The sequence below is a fragment of the Montipora capricornis genome, chromosome 3, assembly GCF_036669925.1.
Source record: "Montipora capricornis isolate CH-2021 chromosome 3, ASM3666992v2, whole genome shotgun sequence".
Classification (NCBI taxonomy): Eukaryota; Metazoa; Cnidaria; class Anthozoa; order Scleractinia; family Acroporidae; genus Montipora; species Montipora capricornis.
The window spans coordinates 73,351,856-73,373,101 of NC_090885.1; the positions used below are offsets into that span (position 1 = coordinate 73,351,856).

The 21,246-nt window shown below is 39.4% G+C and overlaps 2 protein-coding genes and 1 non-coding gene across 7 annotated transcripts; 1 reads left to right on the forward strand and 2 right to left on the reverse strand.

The window, feature by feature from the left end:
* Positions 1-1,872: 1,872 nt before the first annotated feature.
* LOC138044022 (metal transporter CNNM2-like) lies at positions 1,873-7,306 on the forward strand. The gene is made up of 3 exons (XM_068890602.1): positions 1,873-3,621; positions 4,347-4,484; positions 5,769-7,306. Exons 1-3 carry the CDS (start codon positions 2,169-2,171, stop codon positions 6,266-6,268), a joined length of 2,091 nt encoding a protein of 696 aa, XP_068746703.1. The 5' UTR covers positions 1,873-2,168; the 3' UTR covers positions 6,269-7,306.
* Trnai-gau (transfer RNA isoleucine (anticodon GAU)) lies at positions 1,975-2,047 on the reverse strand. Its single transcript has one exon. It is a non-coding gene; the product is annotated as a tRNA-Ile (tRNA).
* LOC138044023 (histamine H2 receptor-like) lies at positions 5,767-19,626 on the reverse strand. Of its 5 annotated transcripts, XM_068890604.1 has the most exons (5): positions 19,376-19,626; positions 19,178-19,283; positions 15,320-15,488; positions 11,715-11,990; positions 5,767-8,749 (listed from the first exon to the last, which is right to left on the reverse strand). In XM_068890604.1, exons 4-5 carry the CDS (start codon positions 11,959-11,961, stop codon positions 7,944-7,946), a joined length of 1,053 nt encoding a protein of 350 aa, XP_068746705.1. In that variant the 5' UTR covers positions 11,962-11,990; positions 15,320-15,488; positions 19,178-19,283; positions 19,376-19,626; the 3' UTR covers positions 5,767-7,943. The 5 variants fall into 5 exon arrangements, with proteins under 5 accessions (XP_068746705.1, XP_068746707.1, XP_068746706.1 ...); XM_068890606.1 differs by lacking the exons at positions 19,178-19,283; positions 19,376-19,626 and adding an exon at positions 16,085-16,118; XM_068890605.1 differs by lacking the exons at positions 19,178-19,283; positions 19,376-19,626 and having other exon boundaries at positions 15,320-15,543.
* Positions 19,627-21,246: the final 1,620 nt, after the last annotated feature.

The window sequence follows — 21,246 nt, forward strand, 5'->3', positions numbered from 1 at the left end:
TACATGGGTATATAAGGGTAAACATGGGTATATAGGGGTATACATGGGTATATAAGGGTATACATGGGTATATAGGGGTATACATGGGTATATAGGGGTATACATGGGTATATAGCGGTATACATGGGTATATAGGGGTATACATGGGTATATAGAGGTATACATGGGTATAGAAGGGTATACTTGGGTATATAGGGGTTTATAAGGGTATGTAAGGGTAGACATGGGTATATAGGGTTAATTATTTAAATGTATTATAATATACGCGTGGGAATACATTATAATTTAAATACACTATAATAGGGGATACATGAAGTACCTAGGCGCGGCGCTGCCATGGCGCTGGCAAAACTGAGGATCGCACTTAAGGACGTTCGCGCCCAAAACGTTCCCACGTACAGATTTTTTTAAAACTTGCCACGCAGAAAGGTAATGATCTACTTTTGCCAAAAAGGCAAAAAAAATGGGGGGTCACCGTGCTCGTTTTCGAGATCATGAGGTGCATTTTTAGAAGATTGCGTTACTTTAAGACGATCTTAGCTTACAACTGTCAGCAATAAAAAAGCTACATGAGTGAAATTTAGATCAGGTAAACGTACTCAGTTCAACATAACTAATATAACAAAATTAACCTTTGCAGCTGATGTCTTTATCTGAGGTGAAATAGACCTTGAAAAACTATACATATTAGTCCAGGAAAGAAAACTTAGGTCGCACGAGAGCATAAAAGGCCAAATATTTGTAACTTCTCACGTACAGATTTTTTTTGTTTTTTGTTAAAATGGACAAAATCAAGAAAGGAAGTGATCTACGGAAAGAAAAATGAGGGTCACCGAGCATTCAAGAGAGTAAAATCGCTGCGAAGTTCTCAAAGCGACTGTCTATTCGCACTTTCACGCCATTGCGTGACATTTCCGAGAAGACCTGGGTCCACAGCTATCCCATGATGCCACATACTTTCATGTTCCATTCTTGTGGAAAATTTTTGCGCCTTTAGCATCGTGTTTACTTGCGTGGTCTACGATGCATGACGTGTGCGTGACATGTGCAAAAAGATGCGCAGTAGCAATGGGCGCGAACGTCCTTAAGTAGGGAGCTTACGAAACGAGGACGAGGACGACGACGGCTACGAGGACTCTATTGACCCTATGCAAAAATGGCTGCCTTTAAATTATTCTTTTGTTCATATTCAAAAGAGCCCAACTAACCTCGTTTTGAGACAAAAATTCTAAAGAATTTGTTATGTTGGCCATTTCAAATCATTCAGGATTTTCGTGCCATTCCCAGGAGTGCTGGTATATTCACTTTTAACAAAACGTGCTGCTCGTCTCTGCACAGTCTTGTTGTTGTTTGATATTTATCTGTTTGAGCAGGTTAAAGTCTTTGGACCTGCTGTATCCACCCACCCAAACACTCACAAAGGACAGCCACAACACCGGGAACTTCATCCCCTGCTCTTCTCGATCTGTGTGGGTTCAGTTTTTAACGTCCCACATGGAACTAATAAACATGGAAGGTATTTGTAACACGGGGCCTACGGTTTATAGTCCTCATCCGAGAAGACTTGAATGTGTAATCATTTTCGGGTGAGGCAGCACTTTTTTAGACCCTGAGCTCGAGTGTTTGTACGGCCTTTGAATAGTTGAACTCACTTCCTCCGCATGGCAGCCCTTAGCCTGTTCCAGGCTGCCAGATGGTAGGGAAAGAGAAAAAAAATGCGTGCGAAAAATGAGTGGGGGCTTGGGTCGAGACGAGGCGGGGTACCCAAGCCCCCATTCGCTTTTCCCAGTTGTATTCGTTTTTTCTCGACTATCTGGGAGCCTGGAACAGGCTAGGCCCTGTGTTCAACCAACTGAGCCACACGTATTCGAGGTGTTAACCTCAATATTAGTCCTCCTCTATTCAATTACAGCTCTGAAAATACAAATAAAATAAGCATTTGGGTTAAACCTAAGGTGAAGAAAAAATTAAGCATGGTCCGTGAGAGGCTCGAACTCTCGACCTCGGCGTTATCAGCACCGCGCTCTGCCGACTGAGCTAACGGACCACCACGTTATCGCAAGTTTTGAATTTTAGTTATTTAAACAAATTCTAATGCAATAACGCCATATTTGGTCAGAAAAGCATTTGACAAGATTGGATGTTGACCACGAGATTCTCAGTCTCGGATGGCCGCCATCTTTGCTGGAAGTGTACGAATTTACATGATCACCATATGTCTTTTGTCATCCTTAAGTTTCTTCAATTTTGTAAAATGTGAGGTGCGCTTGGTAGGAGTAAGTCCCGTAGATGGTTCTAGCAAAATCGAGAACGGAATTGTGGAGATAACAGCTGAAACGTCGGTTTTGTTGAGGTTCTACGGAGAAAGGCTTTCGCGGAAAACTCGAATAGCATTCACTTCCACCGCTGGAAAGTTTAACTCAACTTGTGATAGTGATCGCACTAAACCTTTTACATTCAATGAAAATGGCTTGCGGAAGCTTAGAGGAGAAGCTGAAGTTATCTTACCATTTGGTGGACCATTTTTCATTTGTTTGCAGCCGAGTAACGGAAGCAACTGGTTTCACCAAGGAGACGATAAAGGTCTCCAGGTTAAGACAACCACGAAGACCTTTCCTCAATGGCTAGAGATCGTTTTCATTGTGATTCTCGTGTGCCTTTCAGGTCTGTTCTCTGGTCTTAATCTTGGCTTAATGGCACTTGATCCGACCGAACTCAAAATTGTGATGAACTGTGGCAATGCCAACGAACAGAGCTACGCTAAAGCTATCCAACCCATACGTAAACACGGTAATTATCTTCTGTGCACCTTGCTTCTCGGTAATGTTTTGGTAAACACTTCGTTTACGGTTCTTTTGGACGGTATCATAGGCGATGGTATTGCTGCTGTGCTTGGTTCAACTGCAGGGATTGTCATCTTTGGTGAAATAATTCCCCAAAGCATTTGCTCAAGACACGGGCTGGCAGTGGGTGCACGAACCATCTGGATTACACGCTTTTTTATGTTAATTACTTTTCCTGTTTCTTTCCCGATAAGTGCAATCTTAAACTGCATATTGGGTAACGAGATAGGTACAGTGTATAACAGAAAACAGCTGCAAGAAATGCTTAAAGTCCAAGCTGAGTTTAACGATTTGGAAGGCGATGAGATGAACATTATATCGGGAGTTCTAAATTACAAGAGTAAAACCGTGGAAGAGGTTATGACCAAGCTAGAAGACTGTTATCTCCTGGACTTGTCGGCAGTTCTTGATTTTAGAACTATTGCAAGTATTATGCAATCAGGGCACAGTCGCATCCCAGTGTACGACGGCGAGAGGCATAATATAGTAGGGCTATTGCTTGTTAAGGATTTGGCTTTGATTGACTCTGACGACTGCACACCATTGCGAACAGTTATAAAGTTTTATAACCACCAAGTTCAGAAAGTTTTTAATGATGTTCACCTAGATGCAATGTTAGAAGAGTTCAAAAAGGGTCATTCACATTTAGCAGTGGTTCAGTGTGTCAACAATGAGGGAAGTGGAGATCCTTTCTATGAAGCCATTGGTATTGTGACCTTGGAAGACATCTTAGAGGAAATTATTCAATCTGAGATAGTAGATGAAACAGACATTTATTGTAAGTATGCAGGGGGTATTTGAACATCTACATTTGATGTAGCACCTTGTCGATGTAGTGGGCGTCAACTTGGAAGGCTAGTTTGGTAAAACTTTAAAAGTAAAAGGCAAAATTCATTGTTCATGTAGTTAGCCTCCAGATCTAAAAAACTTCAAATGGACTGCAAAACCTACTTTTGAAACTAGACGAGTAAGCTTAGCTTGCACAATTACTACTGTTGTATTAATATAGTTTTACATTTTCTTGTTTTAATATTACACTGAACGCAAGGTTTGGTGAATCCATGTACATGTATATCTCAGTGAGCCTTTTAATAATATTATTAATAATGCACAATGAAGGCAAACCACACTGCTAAGAATAATAAGCTTAATAATGAAAGACCTACTTCCTCTGTTTTGGCGCAGACTCTACTTGCAAAGCTGTAAATTCAGCTCGCAAAGCTGATTGTGCATGTAGAGTTAGCAATAAAGGATTTATGTTTGTAAATTCACAATCACTTTGATGAAAGGTTGAGTCAGTGAATTCCACTTATTCTATACATAACATATCTATGATCCATATGTTTACATTATAAAGAAACCAATATTATTATTTTGTGCAAATGTGTTGGTTTGTGTAACTGATGTCATAAATTACAGATAAAAAAATAATTTTAATGTTTTCCCAAAGATCTTTTCTGGGGTCTTGGTAATATGTTGTTTCCATTTTCCTTGCCTTATCAGTGGACAACAAGTCTGGCAAAGTCATACCAGGTCGTAAGAAGACCCTAATGAGGGAACTGTCACTATTCACCGAGGACGAGGATCAACCAAAAGTGTCGCACCAGCTTCAATTAGCCATTCTGCAATACCTCAACACAGGTAAAAGCTATGGCAATAAGATTATTAATCCTTTCCAAATTTTTGAAGTCACTTCTTTTCCACTGGCAGCATTTCTTTACAGACTTAGAGACTGTGCATTAGCATACGGTGCAAGTGCATCTATGGCAATGATATTCATGGAAAATTTTCCTGACTTTCTTCCCTGAGGAGTTCTTGTATTTGTATGTTAAACTGCTCATGGTGACCTGACTTTAATGCATTGACAACTAATGAAGAGCTATGTTTATGAGAGTGAGATCTCAGCAGGACGGCTCATAAACACTGCAAAGATCTACTGAAAGGCATAATAACCCTCTGCCTCCTAAGAAGCACACTTATACAATTTTAGTCTGTCTAATGCCAGATGATACTTGTTGCTGGGGGTCATTCTGGGGTGAAAAGGTTGACATCCAAGGCCACTCAAAATTATCTCCTCTTTAATCCACCCCCTGCTAAGAGTTACACTTCAAAAAGTTTAGTCTGTCTAATGCCAGACAATTTTTGCTCATACAGGTAAGTGGGGGCCAGTTTAAAGATTAATTAACAATTATTTCATGAGTGCGCGTTGGATGTGAGATGGTAAATAGCCAACAAGGTGCATAGTGCCGAGTTGGCTATAATCAGTCTCATATCCAACAGGCGCCAATGGAATACAGTGTAATTGTTTTATTAAATTCCTTAAACTCCAAGAGTTTGGAAGTACAAAATGCGAGCAAAAAAGGTGAGAAAATCCGAGCAAAATGAAAGAAAACTTGATGAAGATGCGATGTTGTGTAATACCTTGTGGTCTGACAGATGCAGGCTCATCACAAAAACATCTTTTGGCTTTTGCGTACTTCTAAACGTCAGAATTGATCCAAACTTTCCACAGAAAGGTTTCTTTTGCGTTGTTCAGAAAGAAATTTCGCTTTCGGGCGGAAAAAAAATTAGCTTAGCAACGCTTAGTGCAATCAATTGCCATAGAAGGTCAAACTAAGGTATATGAGCTGATAACCGAAATTGAGTGAACCAATCAGAGCACGAGAAATGCATTAACCAAGGTTGGAAATTTAATAATAAAATTTCAAATAGCTCTACCAAAACACTTGACCTTTTGCAAAGCATGGTGACAGGCAAATGACAACTGGTTTTTAGTGCAGGGTTTAAACGAACCTGGAATAATGGCATGCAAACTTGGAAGCAAGTCCTTTGGGTTAAGCTGCTTCCCATTATTGTAATCTGAGTAGGTACACTACACACAAATGCCATTTCGTCCATGACAAGCTTTTTTTCCTTCTTTCATAGCTTTGGAAGTGTTCAGTGAAGATGTAATCTCCCTCAATGTCCTTAAACGGTTAATTAGCCAGCCTAAAGTTATTCATGAGCTGAAACTCCAAGATGGAGATGACAACAAGTTTCAAAGCTACCTGTACAGGAAAGATATGGTAGCTGATTACTTCATCTTAATCATCCAAGGAAAAGTTGAAGTAATCATTGGACAAGAAGCACTTACATTTGAGGAGGGCCCCTTTTCAAGCTTTGGCACAAATGCATTGGTTCTGTCTCTGAGTAACTCCAACGTCAACCTTAAAGGAGGACTTCAGTACATACCTGACTACACTGTGCGTGCCATCACAGATATCATGTACCTCAAAATACCCAAAGCACTATACAAGCGAGCAGTACAAACCACATTGATGGAGCGGCAAGAAACAAGGGGTATGGATGGTCTTCAAGATCGTTCCTCCGTGTCTAATGGTCCAGGAATTAATTCTAATGGTCTTTATATTGAATCTACCTGTTAGTTCATAAACAGCATCTCGCGATGTTAAAGGGAAAGTGATTGTCCACGTATTTGAGATAAATAAATGTTATTGTAACTGAATATAACACAAGAATTGTGGAATTTATATTTTGCCAAAAATAGCCTGTTGAGCAGATTTTCAATGTAGGGAAATGTTCTCCCTCAGTTACGTTTTGCTATTTAATAATGAAACACTGAAAGCAGTGCTTCTCCGTGTTCGTAACTTGGTAACGCACTGCAATATTTAGTTGTTAGGTTAAAGTTTGAAGTAGGATATGACTGTTTGAACCTTGAAAAAACTCTCCCTTCCTTTGGGTTGACGTGGTAGTTTGGTTATTGTTCTTCACATTAATGTAGTAGAAAGTTTTTTTCTCGTACTTGATTAATTGTAAAATTATATTGATATAGTATGTGTATGTATGATGTTGTGTGTTGAAGATTTTTAAATTTTGATAATATTTGACTCACGTGATCAACTGATTGGGCGCTGTTGGCCTTGTTGAATACAAATTGCCGGAAAACGTCTTCTTTTTTTGTCGGGCGAAAATCATTCGGGAATGCGCATGTGAGAACGTCATTGCCCACAAGCAAGAAAACGAGCTAGACTGTCTGATTTTTTTTCCCGCCCCTTTGTGATTTTAAAACAAGTGAAGATATGGACGGTCTATTGCTCCAAATTTGGAAGTGATTTGAAGAAACTTCACCCAGCGCGATCGTTATTGTGAAACCCTGAACTTCAAATGCTACCAGGATAAAAAAAATCACGACACATCTCTTAGTAACCATTCAATTTTACTTTCATTGATTCACTGAAGAAACTAACAGTTTCTCTGATACGCCTGGCATGATCCAGCTAAGAGGGGTTTGACCAATTACTTGAGTACCACTTTAACTCGGGTAACCGGATCTAGATATTTTGGTTTCGTTAGGACACCGACATAACTAAACACTTCAAGTGAAAACGTTCGCAAGTGTGAAACCAGTTTTGCCTCTAACGACAGAGGTTAAATATTGTAATAAATATTGTTGTTGTTGTTGTTGTTGTTGTTGTTGTTGTTACGTCGGTCAGCACCGAGAATAAAGGGTTTTGGCAAATTCACGCAGTCGTATTGAAGCTGAAGTTCGTTTTGAACTTTTTTCATCACCGCCACAGCTTTTGTTCATTCAGTAGCATCAGCATTACAGCAATGTTATCTTTGTATAGCGTCCTTGCGAACACATTTAATATTTTACCTTTCTCAGACGGGGAAAAGACCAATTTGCGTCGGTCTCATTCTTTGGCGCTTTCCCGTGTTCAATCGCTTATTACGTGACCCATCATTGCGCGCATGAAGCGTATCGCCTGGGAACGAAGGTGCTTTCGCAACCTTCTTTACCGTGCGCAACAAGAACAAGTAAAGCGCAAGGTCAATAATGATGTCGTTTTTCTTGCAACATCTTGCCCTCCCTCCCGGTATGCCATAGCCATACACACGTAGCCTCTGGACCTCTATTGTGAAAGGAATACAACCTTGGCCATCTATCATAGCTTCAGGGGAGAAGGTGAGTTACAGCCTCCCGCAAGGCTATGAAACAGTACCCTGCAAGGAGCACTTTCTTGTGGATCTCTGCTGGGGTCGCTTAATAAGCTTGCCGTAAGCTAAGGGCACTTGTTAAACCGGCAAACCCATTCCTCCTCAAGCCCTTGTTTCGTTGTTGACATTCGAACCCTTGAGAACAGCCTTTTTTGTGCCCTGTGCAAAAACATAGCTGCTTGATCGAGTTCGCAATTGATTTTCGTTGTTATTGCCGCCCTCAATAGAGGCAGATGTGTCTCTTGCGGAAACAAAGTTTTGAGAGTTCTTTGCGGGCTGAGACAAGTTAATCATTTGTCTTTTTCCGCAAGAAAATAGGATGCGAGCGAATGCGCGCCTGAAGTCTTTATTCCGATGCGTGTATATGACTGGGTTTACCATAGACCCACTATAGTGCATCCATTTGGTAAAAGGTATAATAATGTCGTAGTTCACTTGACACGTCCGGCAGTAAGTAGATATTAGAAGCATTGTAAAGAAAGGAAGCCACGCGATAACAAAAGCACCAATGACCACCGCTAAAGTTACGGCAATACGTATTTCCCGCGCGAGTGATCGCGAACGTCTCGCGCGCTCTCTTGTCCGAGCCACTTTATAAATCAACGAGTACGCAATAAGTATGACAAACAACGGAAGAAAAAAGCTCACAGTGCTGACAAATGGGGGGTACCACTTACGATAGGATCCGTTCACAAGATTAACGCATGCGACCAAAAGTGCGTATATCCACGCGCACACAATGGTTACGGTAATGGTTGTGCGCGATAAGTTGCGATGAATCGCTGGTTCCGTAACTGATAGACAACGCTCCAAGCTGATCATGACCAGGTTAATAATAGATGCTGTTCCACACATGATGTCATAAGTGATGTAGACTTTGTAGGCATCGTTGTCAGCTCCAGGGTTAACTGCAAAACGCAATAATACACAATGGAAAATCGGAGAAATAGAAAGGAATTTTAGGGTGCGTTCGATTGACCGTGTTCCGGAATAGGAATACATGGAATAGAGGTTAGAAATCCTTCGTTCTTACGTAGATTCACATTAAAATTGTCAAACACTTGCTAAAATGCTATTTTAAACATATCTTTATTATCCTTGTTGCTTCAAAACGCCAAACAAACAATTTTAAATCATATCTCTTCGTATTCCTATGCCGGAATAGGGTCAATCGAATGCACCCTTGGAGTAAAGGCAATCGATCTTCTACATGTTCCAGCACTCGGCAAAGTCCGCCCTTTTTGACTTATCGCCTTTTCTACTTAGGTGGCGTCATGCACCCTAAGCCTTTTTAGAGACATCAGTGCATGCCACACAGGCCACTTCTGCTGGAGAGAACAGGACAGCCACAACACCAAGGACTCCATTCCCTACTCTTCTCAAATAGTGTGTGGGTTCTTATCCCAAAGGGTACTTATGTACTTATGATCTTGTAAATCAAAGGCATTAGCATTCAAACTTCAACTCAGCTGCCTTTCGACGCCGGATGCATAGCCAGTCTACCATGTATTATCTTTTGAAGTTCTGAATTTGAGAAAAACAACTCTATCTATCGACACGAAAAAAAAAAAACCCGTCAATTATGTGTACGTAAAAATGTTACTCAGTTACAAAAAAATAGCCTGGGTAGCTGGCGGAATTAATGCTTGCGAGTAAGCTACAGTAGGCGAGCGACAAAGAAACATTTCAGAAGTGGCGAACAGCGATCCCAAGTTCTTTTCTCGCCCACACCTCGGCGTGGTGTGGAATCGACAATCGGAAACCAGAAAATATAAATCACCCCGAAAAATAAACTGACGCAGGGCTGCGTAGAAAGCGTTCCCGTACAATGAAAGATTCCCGCATTTTGGCCGCGCGAAAATCTCTCTATCCGTGTTTTAAGCTCTTAAAGAGAAAGATTAAGAATGAACTGTTGATCTATTCAAACCAAAACGTAAGTTCTTCATAAAAAGGGAAAAGTGATCCTCTCACTTATCTGGGCAATTTAAGCAATTGTCTGTTACATAAACACCCAAAAAAGATTAGGTGGCTTCAATGAAGGGATTCGAACCCATGACCTCTGTGGTACCATTCAGTTGGGTGCAGTATGACTGATGCCAATTTCAGATCATCATATCAAGACAGTCGCTATCGATCTTATTCAATTCCAATCATTTTGAATATTAAGAATCAGAATCGGAAGATAAAAGTAACCATTTTTATTGATCCGAACAACTTCTAATCGGACAAATCCGTACGTTCACGTTGTTAGAAAGTGGCATCAGTCATGTTGAATCGTAGTTAATAAGCTTAATTTTTCAATAAAATGCTGGGTTTAATTATTGCGTCAACAAAATATCATGATGATAACAAATCTTGGTTGACCCGGTAAAGATACGGAAGAAATGCTCCCCACAAGTATATCTCATTAACCTTAAATACGACACAAAAATCTATTTTCGCTGAGGCTGTAGTCGGAGGATTGACCGAGTGCAAATCAGCTTTGTTTTGTCACTGACCTTCGAGTTAAGCTCCCCAGAAAACTTAATTTCATTGATAAACTGACTTAAATACCTGAATCTTATTATTTTTATAAAGGAAAGGCGATTAATGACCATATCGTGGGATTCGCCACATAGGAGCAGTGAGCGAAAATAACCAGGCATGACTTCTTTTCCTTCTGCTCATTAGGGCCGTTTATACGAGAGAAAATAAGCCGCGGCTTACGTAAGCCGCGAAAGGAACTATTTATACCAGTATAAACTCCCCGGCCAGGATAAGCCGCGGCTTGAGAAAGCCGTGAACGTAGAACGTAGATTTTGTACCATTTATACGAGGTGTTCGCGGCTTACGTAAGCGGCGGCCAGAGTTAGCCGCGGCTTATTTTCTCTCGTATAAACGGCCCTAATTGAGTCATTCGGTTAAAAACTATTGTTTGATCACCTTTCTCAAAGAGAAGGCTTTAAGATTTATTTTTTCCCTTTCCTTTCTTTTATTTACATGAACGAAGGTCACTGACTTTTCAGTTTCAGACTTTGTAATCATTTAGTCTCACTGATCTCACTTGCAGGTTGTCAAGTTGTGTTTGCATCTGCTACCTATATAATATTTGTCACCGAGTGTGGATATAATTTAAACATGTGATGTCAGAAAGCGGTTTAAATAAAGCTATTTAAACCAAGCTAGAGTCGAATTTGAACATCGATGCATGTGCTACTTTTTCAGATAAGTAGAGGATCATCCTCTTACAATCGTGTTTTTCTTTGTTTCCAAACCTTAATAATCGTTTCGCGTTTTGTTTAAAGGTAAAAAATCTCTCGAAATGGAAGGCTTACAAAATTGTACCCCTCACAAAATGGGACGTTGGGGAGCCCATATCTTAAACAGATCATGTAAAAATGCTTATCGTGTGTCATCTGTTTTCAAAAGTGTCGGCGAGTAAAGTCCACTATTGTTTACTCTGTTGACACTCGGCAATCGCGTGCGCTTTCAACAAATCAAAAGAACCCCATAACAAATCGAAAACGCCTGTTTCGAAGCCATTTCAGTCAGTCACATTTTAAATTCCTCTTCTTGTAGCCGGTAAACTCGACTTGATTTCGGAAACAGTTGATGTCGAAGAACATTAGCATTGTGTTGTTACTCTCAAAACAAGATTGTTTTACTGCCGACTTGAACTTGTTGACCCGAACATCAAACTATATCTGATTGCACATTTTTCAATATGTAAGTAGTTAATTTGTGATAACGAATACCCAACATAATTCTTGAAATGGACCATTTCGAGCTATTATGCCGCTTTCTTCATTGCTTTGTTTCAGTGGTTCATTTTTACTGACCTTCACAATTTTCGTTCCTGACTTTATTATAATTTTAAGCCACAAATCGACTCACCTAGTCTAAAATAAACCCAATAGGGTACTGAGAAAACTCCCACCATGATATCTGCCACAGCAAGAGACACTATGTAGTAGTTTGTTTTTGTTCTCAGCTTTCGATTCTTGTAAATCGCTGTACAAACCAGAGTGTTTCCTGCTAAAATAATCAGACTGAGTATGATGAAGAACGAAGACTCTATTACAAGGCCAACGCTCGATGATGGAGAGAGAGTCGTAGTGTTATTTCCATTATTTCGTGGCATTGTAGGAGGCTAATATTAACATGCCCAACCTGCTAAAGGAAAGAAAGAAAAAAAAATTAGATGTGAGCATAGCGGCGTCGTTTCGAACCTGTTTTCAATTACTTATTTTCAACTTTTTGCTTGGACAAGAAATAAAAAAAAGAATAAAAACAGGTTGTGACTGGTAATCTGGCATTGTAAAAGAAACCTCTTCAAATTTTACCTTCACATTATCTACTAATGGGTTGAAGTGTTGGAGTTCTTTGCGTAAATTTATGAAGAATTATGCGATCAGACTACCTTCAGGTCAGTATATTTGCTGACCTAGAATATGGCCGCGGTAAGATGCGGGACCCACCAATGAACTCTTGCTAGAGACTCCAGAAAATCTTGTTTGTAATTGCGTATTTTCTTTTGTTGACACGTGTCTGTCAATTGATTCGACAGGTATTTAATGTTTCCCTCAAAACGAGGGAATTCAATAGGTCCTTTATTTGTCGCTGATCAGTACTATGCTTTAATTTGCGAAAAGTTAACAAAAGCAACAGGCGAACGAGCGACCGATCAGTATTCGGCCTTAAGAGTGCACTACTATGATTTCCAAGTTTGTTTTGTTGTTGTTTTTTTTTCCACATAATCGAGCGATCGCGATTTGATTATGCTTAAAGAGCATGTCTCGTTAAAAAGCACCAATCAGAATCAAGCTAATTTAAACAAAGACGGTCTGAGATCAATGTATGTCGAAAGATCTCGGACTTGTGATCAGTCTCTATTCACCTCTTACATGATGTCAACAAACTTGTTTTTACAGCATCTCCCTTCCTGCTGAGCCATCCACCCGCGCGAATTTTCTTACCTATCAGAATCTGTCTATACGGTGAATTTTGCAAATTTTCAATTAAAAATGATAAATACTGCGTCGTCTACTTTGTTTTCAACTTTAGGACATTCGTGCGCGACATTTCCTCTTAATTCTAAGGGAATGCATCCTTTTGGGAAAACCTTAAAATTTCCGGCGTTGTTGGGCTCGAATCCGCTCCCGGCGAGACGATTTGAACTTCCACTTGACGAGGCGACTTATCAGGCTCCGACACGTACAGCAAGACACAAATTTTATCGACTTTTCCACCCAATATTTTCTCACTTGTACAGTTCCATCGCATTCAAATTCTCCTCATCCAAACGCGTATGTTCAACAGGAAGTGAGAATTGAGGGAAAGAATTATCACGGAGAGGGAATATATAAGTAATTCTGGAAAGTGACGTCCGTGCTCGCGCCTAGTTATCGGAAATCGGAGTCGTTCAAAAGAAAGCAAACACCCACTATGGTCTCTTGTGTATGTGCTCTGTGGGAGTTCTCAGTTGGTTTTAAGTGGATTTGATCTTTTTTTGTAAAAGAAGCTTTGACAGAGGTTTGTTACTGAGAGAAGAAAGTGGTTGAGTCGCGGAACACTAAATGAAAGGACAAAATCTTGACAGGAGAATCGAAACATTGAAATTTTTATTCTACCCTGTGTTTGTATTGAGTCGGTTTTTTGTCAAGATCGTGCATACAAAAGGCCGGCGTCAACGTGGTGTCCTGGGAAACCTTAGTGAGAACCACTCACAATAGGAACTTAAAACAAATTGGATAATGTAAGCTAAGAGAGCTTTTTTAATTATGAAGGGAAAATCCCAGGATCTGGTTGAGCGGTGAAATTTAAATTCTCTGCCTCTCGGAGGATGAAGGTGGAGCGCTCATCACTTCGGCCCACAGTCAAGATAAGAACATAAATTAAATTCATACCGGAGGTGAAGACACTGGACTGACCCCCGACTCAACAGAAATTAATCCTGCCGTTCTTTCAAGAACTGAGCACAGTACTTAATATATTGACTGATAATAATAATAATAATAATAATAATAATAATAATAATAATAATAATAATAATAATAATACATTTATAGAGCGCTTAAACTACAAGTTAATATTCAAAAGCGCTTTACAATAAAATATAAATCAAATATAAACTAAGAGTTCACAAATTAAAAGCCTTTTTAAAAGAAAAGTCTTCAGTTGTCTGAGATTCAGGGACAGTGTATTGATAACTTTGGAGTCTGGTGAGGCAGGTAATTTAAATGCCATCAATCATTCACTTTGTGTTTGGTTTGTTTTGAAGGACATACGATTTTTTTTCCCAGTGTGCCATTGTCTTCTTCTCAAGTGCGGTTTGTATCGAGCTGCAAACGAATATCGGACCCAGGCTCTCACTTGTCCTCTGTCATCGGCCAACGGACGGAAGTTGCATTAAAAAAAACCGGCTTTCATAACAATTGAGTTGGATGACATTGCTGATTCGATGTAGAATCCGCTCTTCGGGCTGAATCATTCAGAAAGACTGCTGATCTGGGTAACATTTGACTGATATCGTTGGATAACACGCATATTGGCAAGGTTTAGTAAGCCAAATAAAATTATTGATTATTTAAAACGAGGCCCAGTTGACTATTGAATTGTAAACAATACCACTTCTTATTCTGCTCAAAACAGTTTGTGATAGCTAAGCCGGTCAAACCGTCAGTGAAAAACAGAGGAAGAAAAGATATCGTATGGCTGATTACTGACATATCAACTGCCATCAAGCAAATTGACGTTATTTTTGCGAGGAAACATGGGATCAGTGGCAAAACTGGTTAGTCGACTAAATACACTTCCTTAAAACTCAGAGGCTTTTAGACAGAAAAACAAGGGAAAACAAAAGATAATGACAAACGTTCAAATTTTTGATTGGAAAAATTAAGAAAACGCCACAGGCAATTCATTTTCAAGGTTTCAATTTTTAGGTTTTGTAGTAGACGAAATGCACTTGGGTCGCGGATAGAATCTCTTGGTATATTATATGAGCTCTTTAAAAGCAATGCAAAGCTTGAACGAAGGCGACGATAGTCTAACATCTACAGAGCATTTTTTTGTCAACAAATCTGGAACTCCAATATAAAAGTTTCTAATGTCACCCCCAGGGCAGGTAATTCTCCCGACCGTGAAACGAAAACTTATCTTGTTGTCGGTTTAGCGCATTGTAGGGCGGCCGCAGAGATGATTATTTGGCTTACCGCAACGAAAAAAGACGATATTTTACATTACACTATTAAAATTAAACGCTTCTAAACAAAGATTTTAATGGAAAAAACGTCTCCAGGAATAAACTTTTGGTTGATCATGAGCCTGTTGCAAAACAACCCCGAGCAAAAAGAATGATCAGGGAATTATGGAATGGTTTAATATGGTTTGGTGTATCCGTGTACAAGGCAATGAAAAAAGAATGTTGTTGCTTTGAGTGAGTTCAAGGGCGATATACGAGAAAATGTCCGTATGAATATATGCATGGATGCACTTGCCTGATTTGATGCGCAGTTGGGTCAAGCTGAAGTGTCACAAGGACCCCATAGAAGACCACAGGACGTGGCTGCCTGTGATAACTCGGATCCTTCCTTGGCTTTCTTCAATTCGAGATGTGTTTTTATTCCTCTTCGTTTTTAATGCCACGAATAACGTCTTCTAAGCGTGCTGCAACGGAATAAAAGTGTTTATCATTTTTAACCCGAGCAGGTGCGACGGAGCTATTAATCATGCCATTTACAAGAGCTGAGTATTTTCTACAATAACAGCCGGAACTATTTTACCCACTGCTATAAAATGTTTTTTCTTTTTACGGGCCTTAATTGTTGAGTTTAGTGAAGACAGAATGGTGTTTATATAATGTTATTTAGGTATTGACTCGGGGGCAAAGAATCATTTTATACTATTTTTTCGTAGTTTATGAAAATAATAATACTATCCATAAAGGGATTTATTCGAGATCACCGACTCTGTATTTTCCATCACTTTCGAGATAGAATTATTTTGGATGCACGATATACGATTCTATGTGCTTCGTATAAACAAGTGAGTCCCCCTTTCTTGGTATCGGAGATATAAGAGATTGCCACGTCAGATTTGGTGTGAATATCTTCCCAACCACGTTTAAATGACATTTTTGGTTTCGAATTGCAAGCGGATCGAAATTTATGAAAAGACAATCTTTGACATCCTAAAATAAAACACATTTTGTGTCTGTCTAAGGGCTCAAAAATCACAAAAATATTCTTAACTACTGATCGTACCAGTTCACAACAACGTATTTTCCATGCGGACGGAATCATCATGTGTTGGTGGAGGTTTATCATTTTTGAGTTGGTGGAAAAATCCTTAGGTGTGACAATTAGAGCTCCCTATAAAAGCATACTATGATTGACGCGAAAGTACTGATATTGCAGTCACAAAATAATACAATTTCACTCTTGTCCCCTTATAAGGCAATCAACACTTAGTCGGAACTGTTGAATAGCATTTTCCAGCCACTGTGACAAATTGTTAGGTATCGATTTTAGAGTGAATGAAATTTCGTATATTTAAATCACGGAGTGGACATGAAAATCAATTGTCAGGGGAACCCAATGAGCGGATGTCTTAAAATTTGTCAGAATGACCGAAAATGGTTTACACAATAGGGGAAATTCAGGTTGTAGAAATATTTAGGAAATCTGTTCACAAAATTGTTTGTTTTCGGGGTGCAGGGTTGGCGCAATGATGAGAGCACTCGCCCTCCACTATTGTGGCCAGGGTTAGATTCCCAGACTCGGCGTCATATGTGGGTTGAGTTAGTTGGTTCTCTACTCTGCACCGAGAGGTTTTCTCCGGGTACTCCGGTTTCCCCTCTCCTCAAAAACCAACATTTGACTTGATTTGTCTTAATTGTTAATTTCAATATACAGTGTCCCCAATTAGTGCTTCAGCGCAAGAACGACTAGACACTTAAATAAAGTTCCTTTTCTTTTCTTTTTCCTTTATTTCGCCGCCTCGAAAGACTGAGTTTGAATATTCAAAAGTATTCGAAAAGTCTAGCCCACCTTCCTTCCGAAAAGATATTTACCAAAATTATTCGTTGGGTGCCTCTGGATTGTGAATGGCTGAGTAATGATTGGCATGTTTATCCGATCAGCAGCTCTCGAGATAAAACTAAAAATGGGAAACTCTTACAAACGGAGCTTTCGGAATGGGAACACCTTCCTCTTGTCGTCGGCATTTATCAATTTCCTAAAACAAGCTCCAAGATTATTACAAAACAATCAAAGGACTCGTCTTGGTCTTGAAGCAGTTTTCAAAGAAGTTTTGAAAAGATGATCTCCAAGAGAACTGAAACATTCTTGCGTATGCGAAGTCATTGTGAAGTCATTTCCTGCCTTGGGGGGATTACGAGCTTCGGTGTATAGGTATATTGTGCTTCCTTGAGCTTCAGAATATCATTCCATATTAAGATTTCTCTTCAATCTCCCTTAGAAGCTTTTCTTAAATTTGCACAATTACAATCCGGTTGAGGTAAATCTCTAAATTTTGTTTTCAAAAAGAAAATTTGAACTGAACGAAGAATCTTTCAAGTTATTTTTACTCCAAAAGTTATCAAGATTGCATGCAGGGGCTTTTGGAAAGTACCATGTGATTGGCTTTCTTTGCAGTCTTTCCAATGTCGAGACACAGTGGACCTTTGGAACAAACTTAAAGTACAATGCAACCTGTTTCTTGTAAAACTGAAAACACCATATTTTGTTCCACTTTTACTATTTTTCGATTGCAGCAAAAGCCGGAGTGTTATGTTTTTTTCTGGAAAGGCACCAATCATTATGCATTTTGAATATACTTACGTATTTATGACCAGGGGTCATTAAAAGTGATAGTTAACTTGATGAGCAAAGCGCGAAATTACAAATGGCCTTAATCCGGCCGTAAACTTTGTGCAAACAAATTATTCAATAAAAAAATGGGTGTAAGTAGTAAGTACATGTTACCTCTGAAGCATTTTGCAAGGCGTAGTAACTTGAACTTTTTAAAATCTTGTCTACTGGAGTGTGTTTATAAACTGAACAAGCCTCAAAAAACAGCTTAAAAGCTACCTTGGTCATTAAGGCACCGCAATGATGAATTACTTTCGATAAATTACACAGAGGTAAAAGCACGGTTTATTCTTGAAAAATTATGACTTTAGGTTTTTATACGTGGCTGTCAAACAAAAAAATAAGCAGGGCTTTGAAGTTTATCTAGTTACCAAGCTCTTGTGATGGCAAAAGTTGCTTTACTAGTTGGCGTAGGAAAAGCGTTAATAGTCGCCACCCACAAGACTTTACTCTTGGTATGACAGATGACAGTTTGGCGAGGAATACTGTATTTTTATTACGTGCATGATCAGTACGTAGGAATTCCGGGGGAAAATGAGGGAGTGTGTTTAATTTCAGTTTAGTTGGATTGAACTGAGTAGTTCGCATTTTTATTGCCGTATTTTTTAGATCAACTTGATGAAGAAGCATAAACTGCTCTATGTAAAGATACAATGAACGCTCAAACTATGATCTCACTAGCGATCAGAAAAAGACTGAATATTAACGAGAGTTTCGACACAACTGGTTGAATCGCATGAATTCAAGGTTTAGGAACCTAGGAGTGTAAGAATCTAATATGTGAGACATCCTTGAGTTCTACCTCGAATCCAAGCTCTCTCTCTCCCTTTTCTCATCTTCCTGGGACCACCATAATAAAAGAAAACTTTTCTGGTAATATTAATCCCTCGGCAACACCAGTCATGTAAGAGAAATCAAATGTTTGTCAAGGGTCTCCTAGTAGATTAAGCAAACTTTTTATTAGGACTAGCCAGTCGGAAGCATTCGGAAGTCAACGATTCGATATCAAATCGTTCGCAAACTTGAACAATCTGCGGTTGACAAATGTTTCACACTGCATAGATCAGTTACACAGTGTACCGTTATTGATTACAGAATATATTGCAGTTTGATCTGAATGTTAGAATGTTTGTCTCTGGGTTGTTGAAGCGGTGTGCAGCACAATAACGATTCCCGTTATAATAGCCAGGATTTTTTCCAGGTTTCTATGCAGCTGTTCATATTACGACGATCCTTCGAACATCAAAAGCATTTTATACACGCATTTCGTATACTGCATAGAAATAAGTTTGTTCATTCACATTATTACAAATGAACTGTGACAGCCTTAACGGTGTTGAACCTAATATACATTTGCTTGGAAAATACGCGGAGTTTAGTAAAATTACGCTGCATGCAGTTATCTTGAAAAGCATTTTGTCAGGCAAACCAACTTGTTCAGTTTTCCGTACATGTACTTTGTCTTTGATTTTAATGAAAACTTACCTTGATAATAAATTGAAGAAAACGCTGTATGTGACTGTACTTTGGATGATCACCGAGTTATTGCCATTCCCTTCACCAAGTCTGCGCACTTGTTTACGATCAGCTTCTGAAAACAACGGCGTGTTACTTATGTGTGTCTATTATAAGCCGAATGCAAATTTTAATGCATATTGAAAAGAATGGCGATTAAATTTTTACCGCTTTCATGACATTCACAAAGAAACCACTGGATAGCTTAAACAGTACAGCATTAATCATGACTACAAATATGGAATGTAATCATATTTCGACGAACCGATAACCACTCTTTGCTGCAAAATCTTCTGCGTATCAAGTCGCGCATTAAGAATCGTCCTTTTTTCTACAGAGGTGAGATAGAGCATTCAGTGTTCTTTAAACCTAATTTTTCATAGATGCCGAATTGTACCTTAAATTAACACTATATTACGTCCGGCCGTAGTATTGTGACTACGCGACTAAATATAGTTCATTTGTTCGGTCAAGGTTTCTTTACCGTTAAAGTAAAGTATTTGACCGTCGAGTAAAATTTATCCCATTGCATATTTATCACATGCAATCAAAATTTTGAACGCACGAGGGCAAGAGTTTGCCCGTTTAAGCTAAGATATTCCCTTAAATTGCAAATGCTCGCTGTGAACTCGCTAGTTATAACCGGCTTGGGGACCGCGATTTGTAGTTTCAACGTCAAACTGTTAGTACAAATGAATCAATAACAAGGTTCAGTATTTTCGGAAACAATAGATGGAGGACGTTACTTCTCATTGACGTCACAGGTATTACGTACTTCTTGAAGATATCCTTTTTAATGGAGCAAGCGGAAAACTAGCCCAGGAAATGAGCTGTTGTAATGTAGGCTCTTGTCCAGCTGGTCCTTCAGTACCCGATGACATATCTCAATACAAAACATCATGATGTAGCATTTAAAAATCTTTTTAACTAGCTTGCAATCGGAATTCGAGTCCTTACATTTCACATGGAATGAAGAAAACTTTGACATTGACAAAAACATAAATCCCTGTGCCTGTGGTCCTCCAGAATGTGGGAGACCTTGACACAAGACCACCAGATTGGAGAAACTAGCCCGGCCCCTGCTTCTCATATGATGATGACGGTGAAGAACTTTCACCCAGACATAACGCGCTTAACCTAACAAAGCAGGAGAATAAAGTTTTTTCTCTCCTCCCTATGAAGAAATTGATCCCTCACCTTGTCAGTGGGGAAGGAAGAACGCTGCACAGTTGCTTTCACGGGTAACTGCGATAGAAGATTCCTGCAGTATTGATGATCCCTGGGGATGGTTGCTTATGGTAAATAAGCGGACTCTCTCTGCACTCGTCCTCCATTTTGATCAAGCGTCCGAGGACAGAGGTGCAACGACCCACCCACCCTGAAAATTCGTTGGTGTATACACGAGGGTACAGATTTTCACCTTCACAAAGGGCGCTTGATCAACGGTCTCCCATACCTCAATTTTTTCATGGGGCTGAGAGGGGGAGCTAGACTGAGGTTGCTACGTAGTTCCCTTCCCGTCACCTTTGATGTCTATCATCCTTATCTTTGTGATTTTATGGATCATGTTTTATGGACCTCTTTTGTTAGCCACACTTATTGTCCATGTAGCAAGACAGATGTTTATTCTTCAGTTTTTCGCTTGTATTCATGCGCATAAATAATCTTCCGTTTCAAAGGCACAGTGCAAAACAACAGCTTTATTTTTGACGGAGAAGTATCCTAGTCTATTTCGTCATTTGCTGATATAAGTTTGATAGTGGTATATTCAAGTTGCTTTTGTCGGTAACCTTACAATTGCGTGTAAGTTAGAAAGAAAATCCCCTCTTGACGTAAGAGTTTCAGTGTGTTAAAGCATTGATGCAAAGTAGATGCGGTTTTTAGAGAAAGGGTTTTGTTGTCGATACTATTTATATCGTTGGACAATGCGAAGCTAACGAACAAGCAATTACAGCTTTTTAATGTAATATCTTTCCCTTTAACTTCATTTACATGGGAGACTGCAAAAAGAGTGTCAAATGAATTGCAATTACAATGAT

Coding starts and splice junctions, on each gene's coding strand:
- LOC138044022 (XM_068890602.1), top strand. CDS start 2,169: ATGGCCGCCATCTTTGCTGGAAGTGTACGAATTTACATGATCACCATA. Junction 3,622..4,346: donor AGATGAAACAGACATTTATT/GTAAGTATGCAG, acceptor TTGCCTTATCAG/TGGACAACAAGTCTGGCAAA. Junction 4,485..5,768: donor TCTGCAATACCTCAACACAG/GTAAAAGCTATG, acceptor CTTCTTTCATAG/CTTTGGAAGTGTTCAGTGAA.
- LOC138044023 (XM_068890604.1), bottom strand. CDS start 11,961: ATGCCACGAAATAATGGAAATAACACTACGACTCTCTCTCCATCATCG. Junction 8,750..11,714: donor TTGGGTTTATTTTAGACTAG/GTGAGTCGATTT, acceptor TGCGTTTTGCAG/TTAACCCTGGAGCTGACAAC.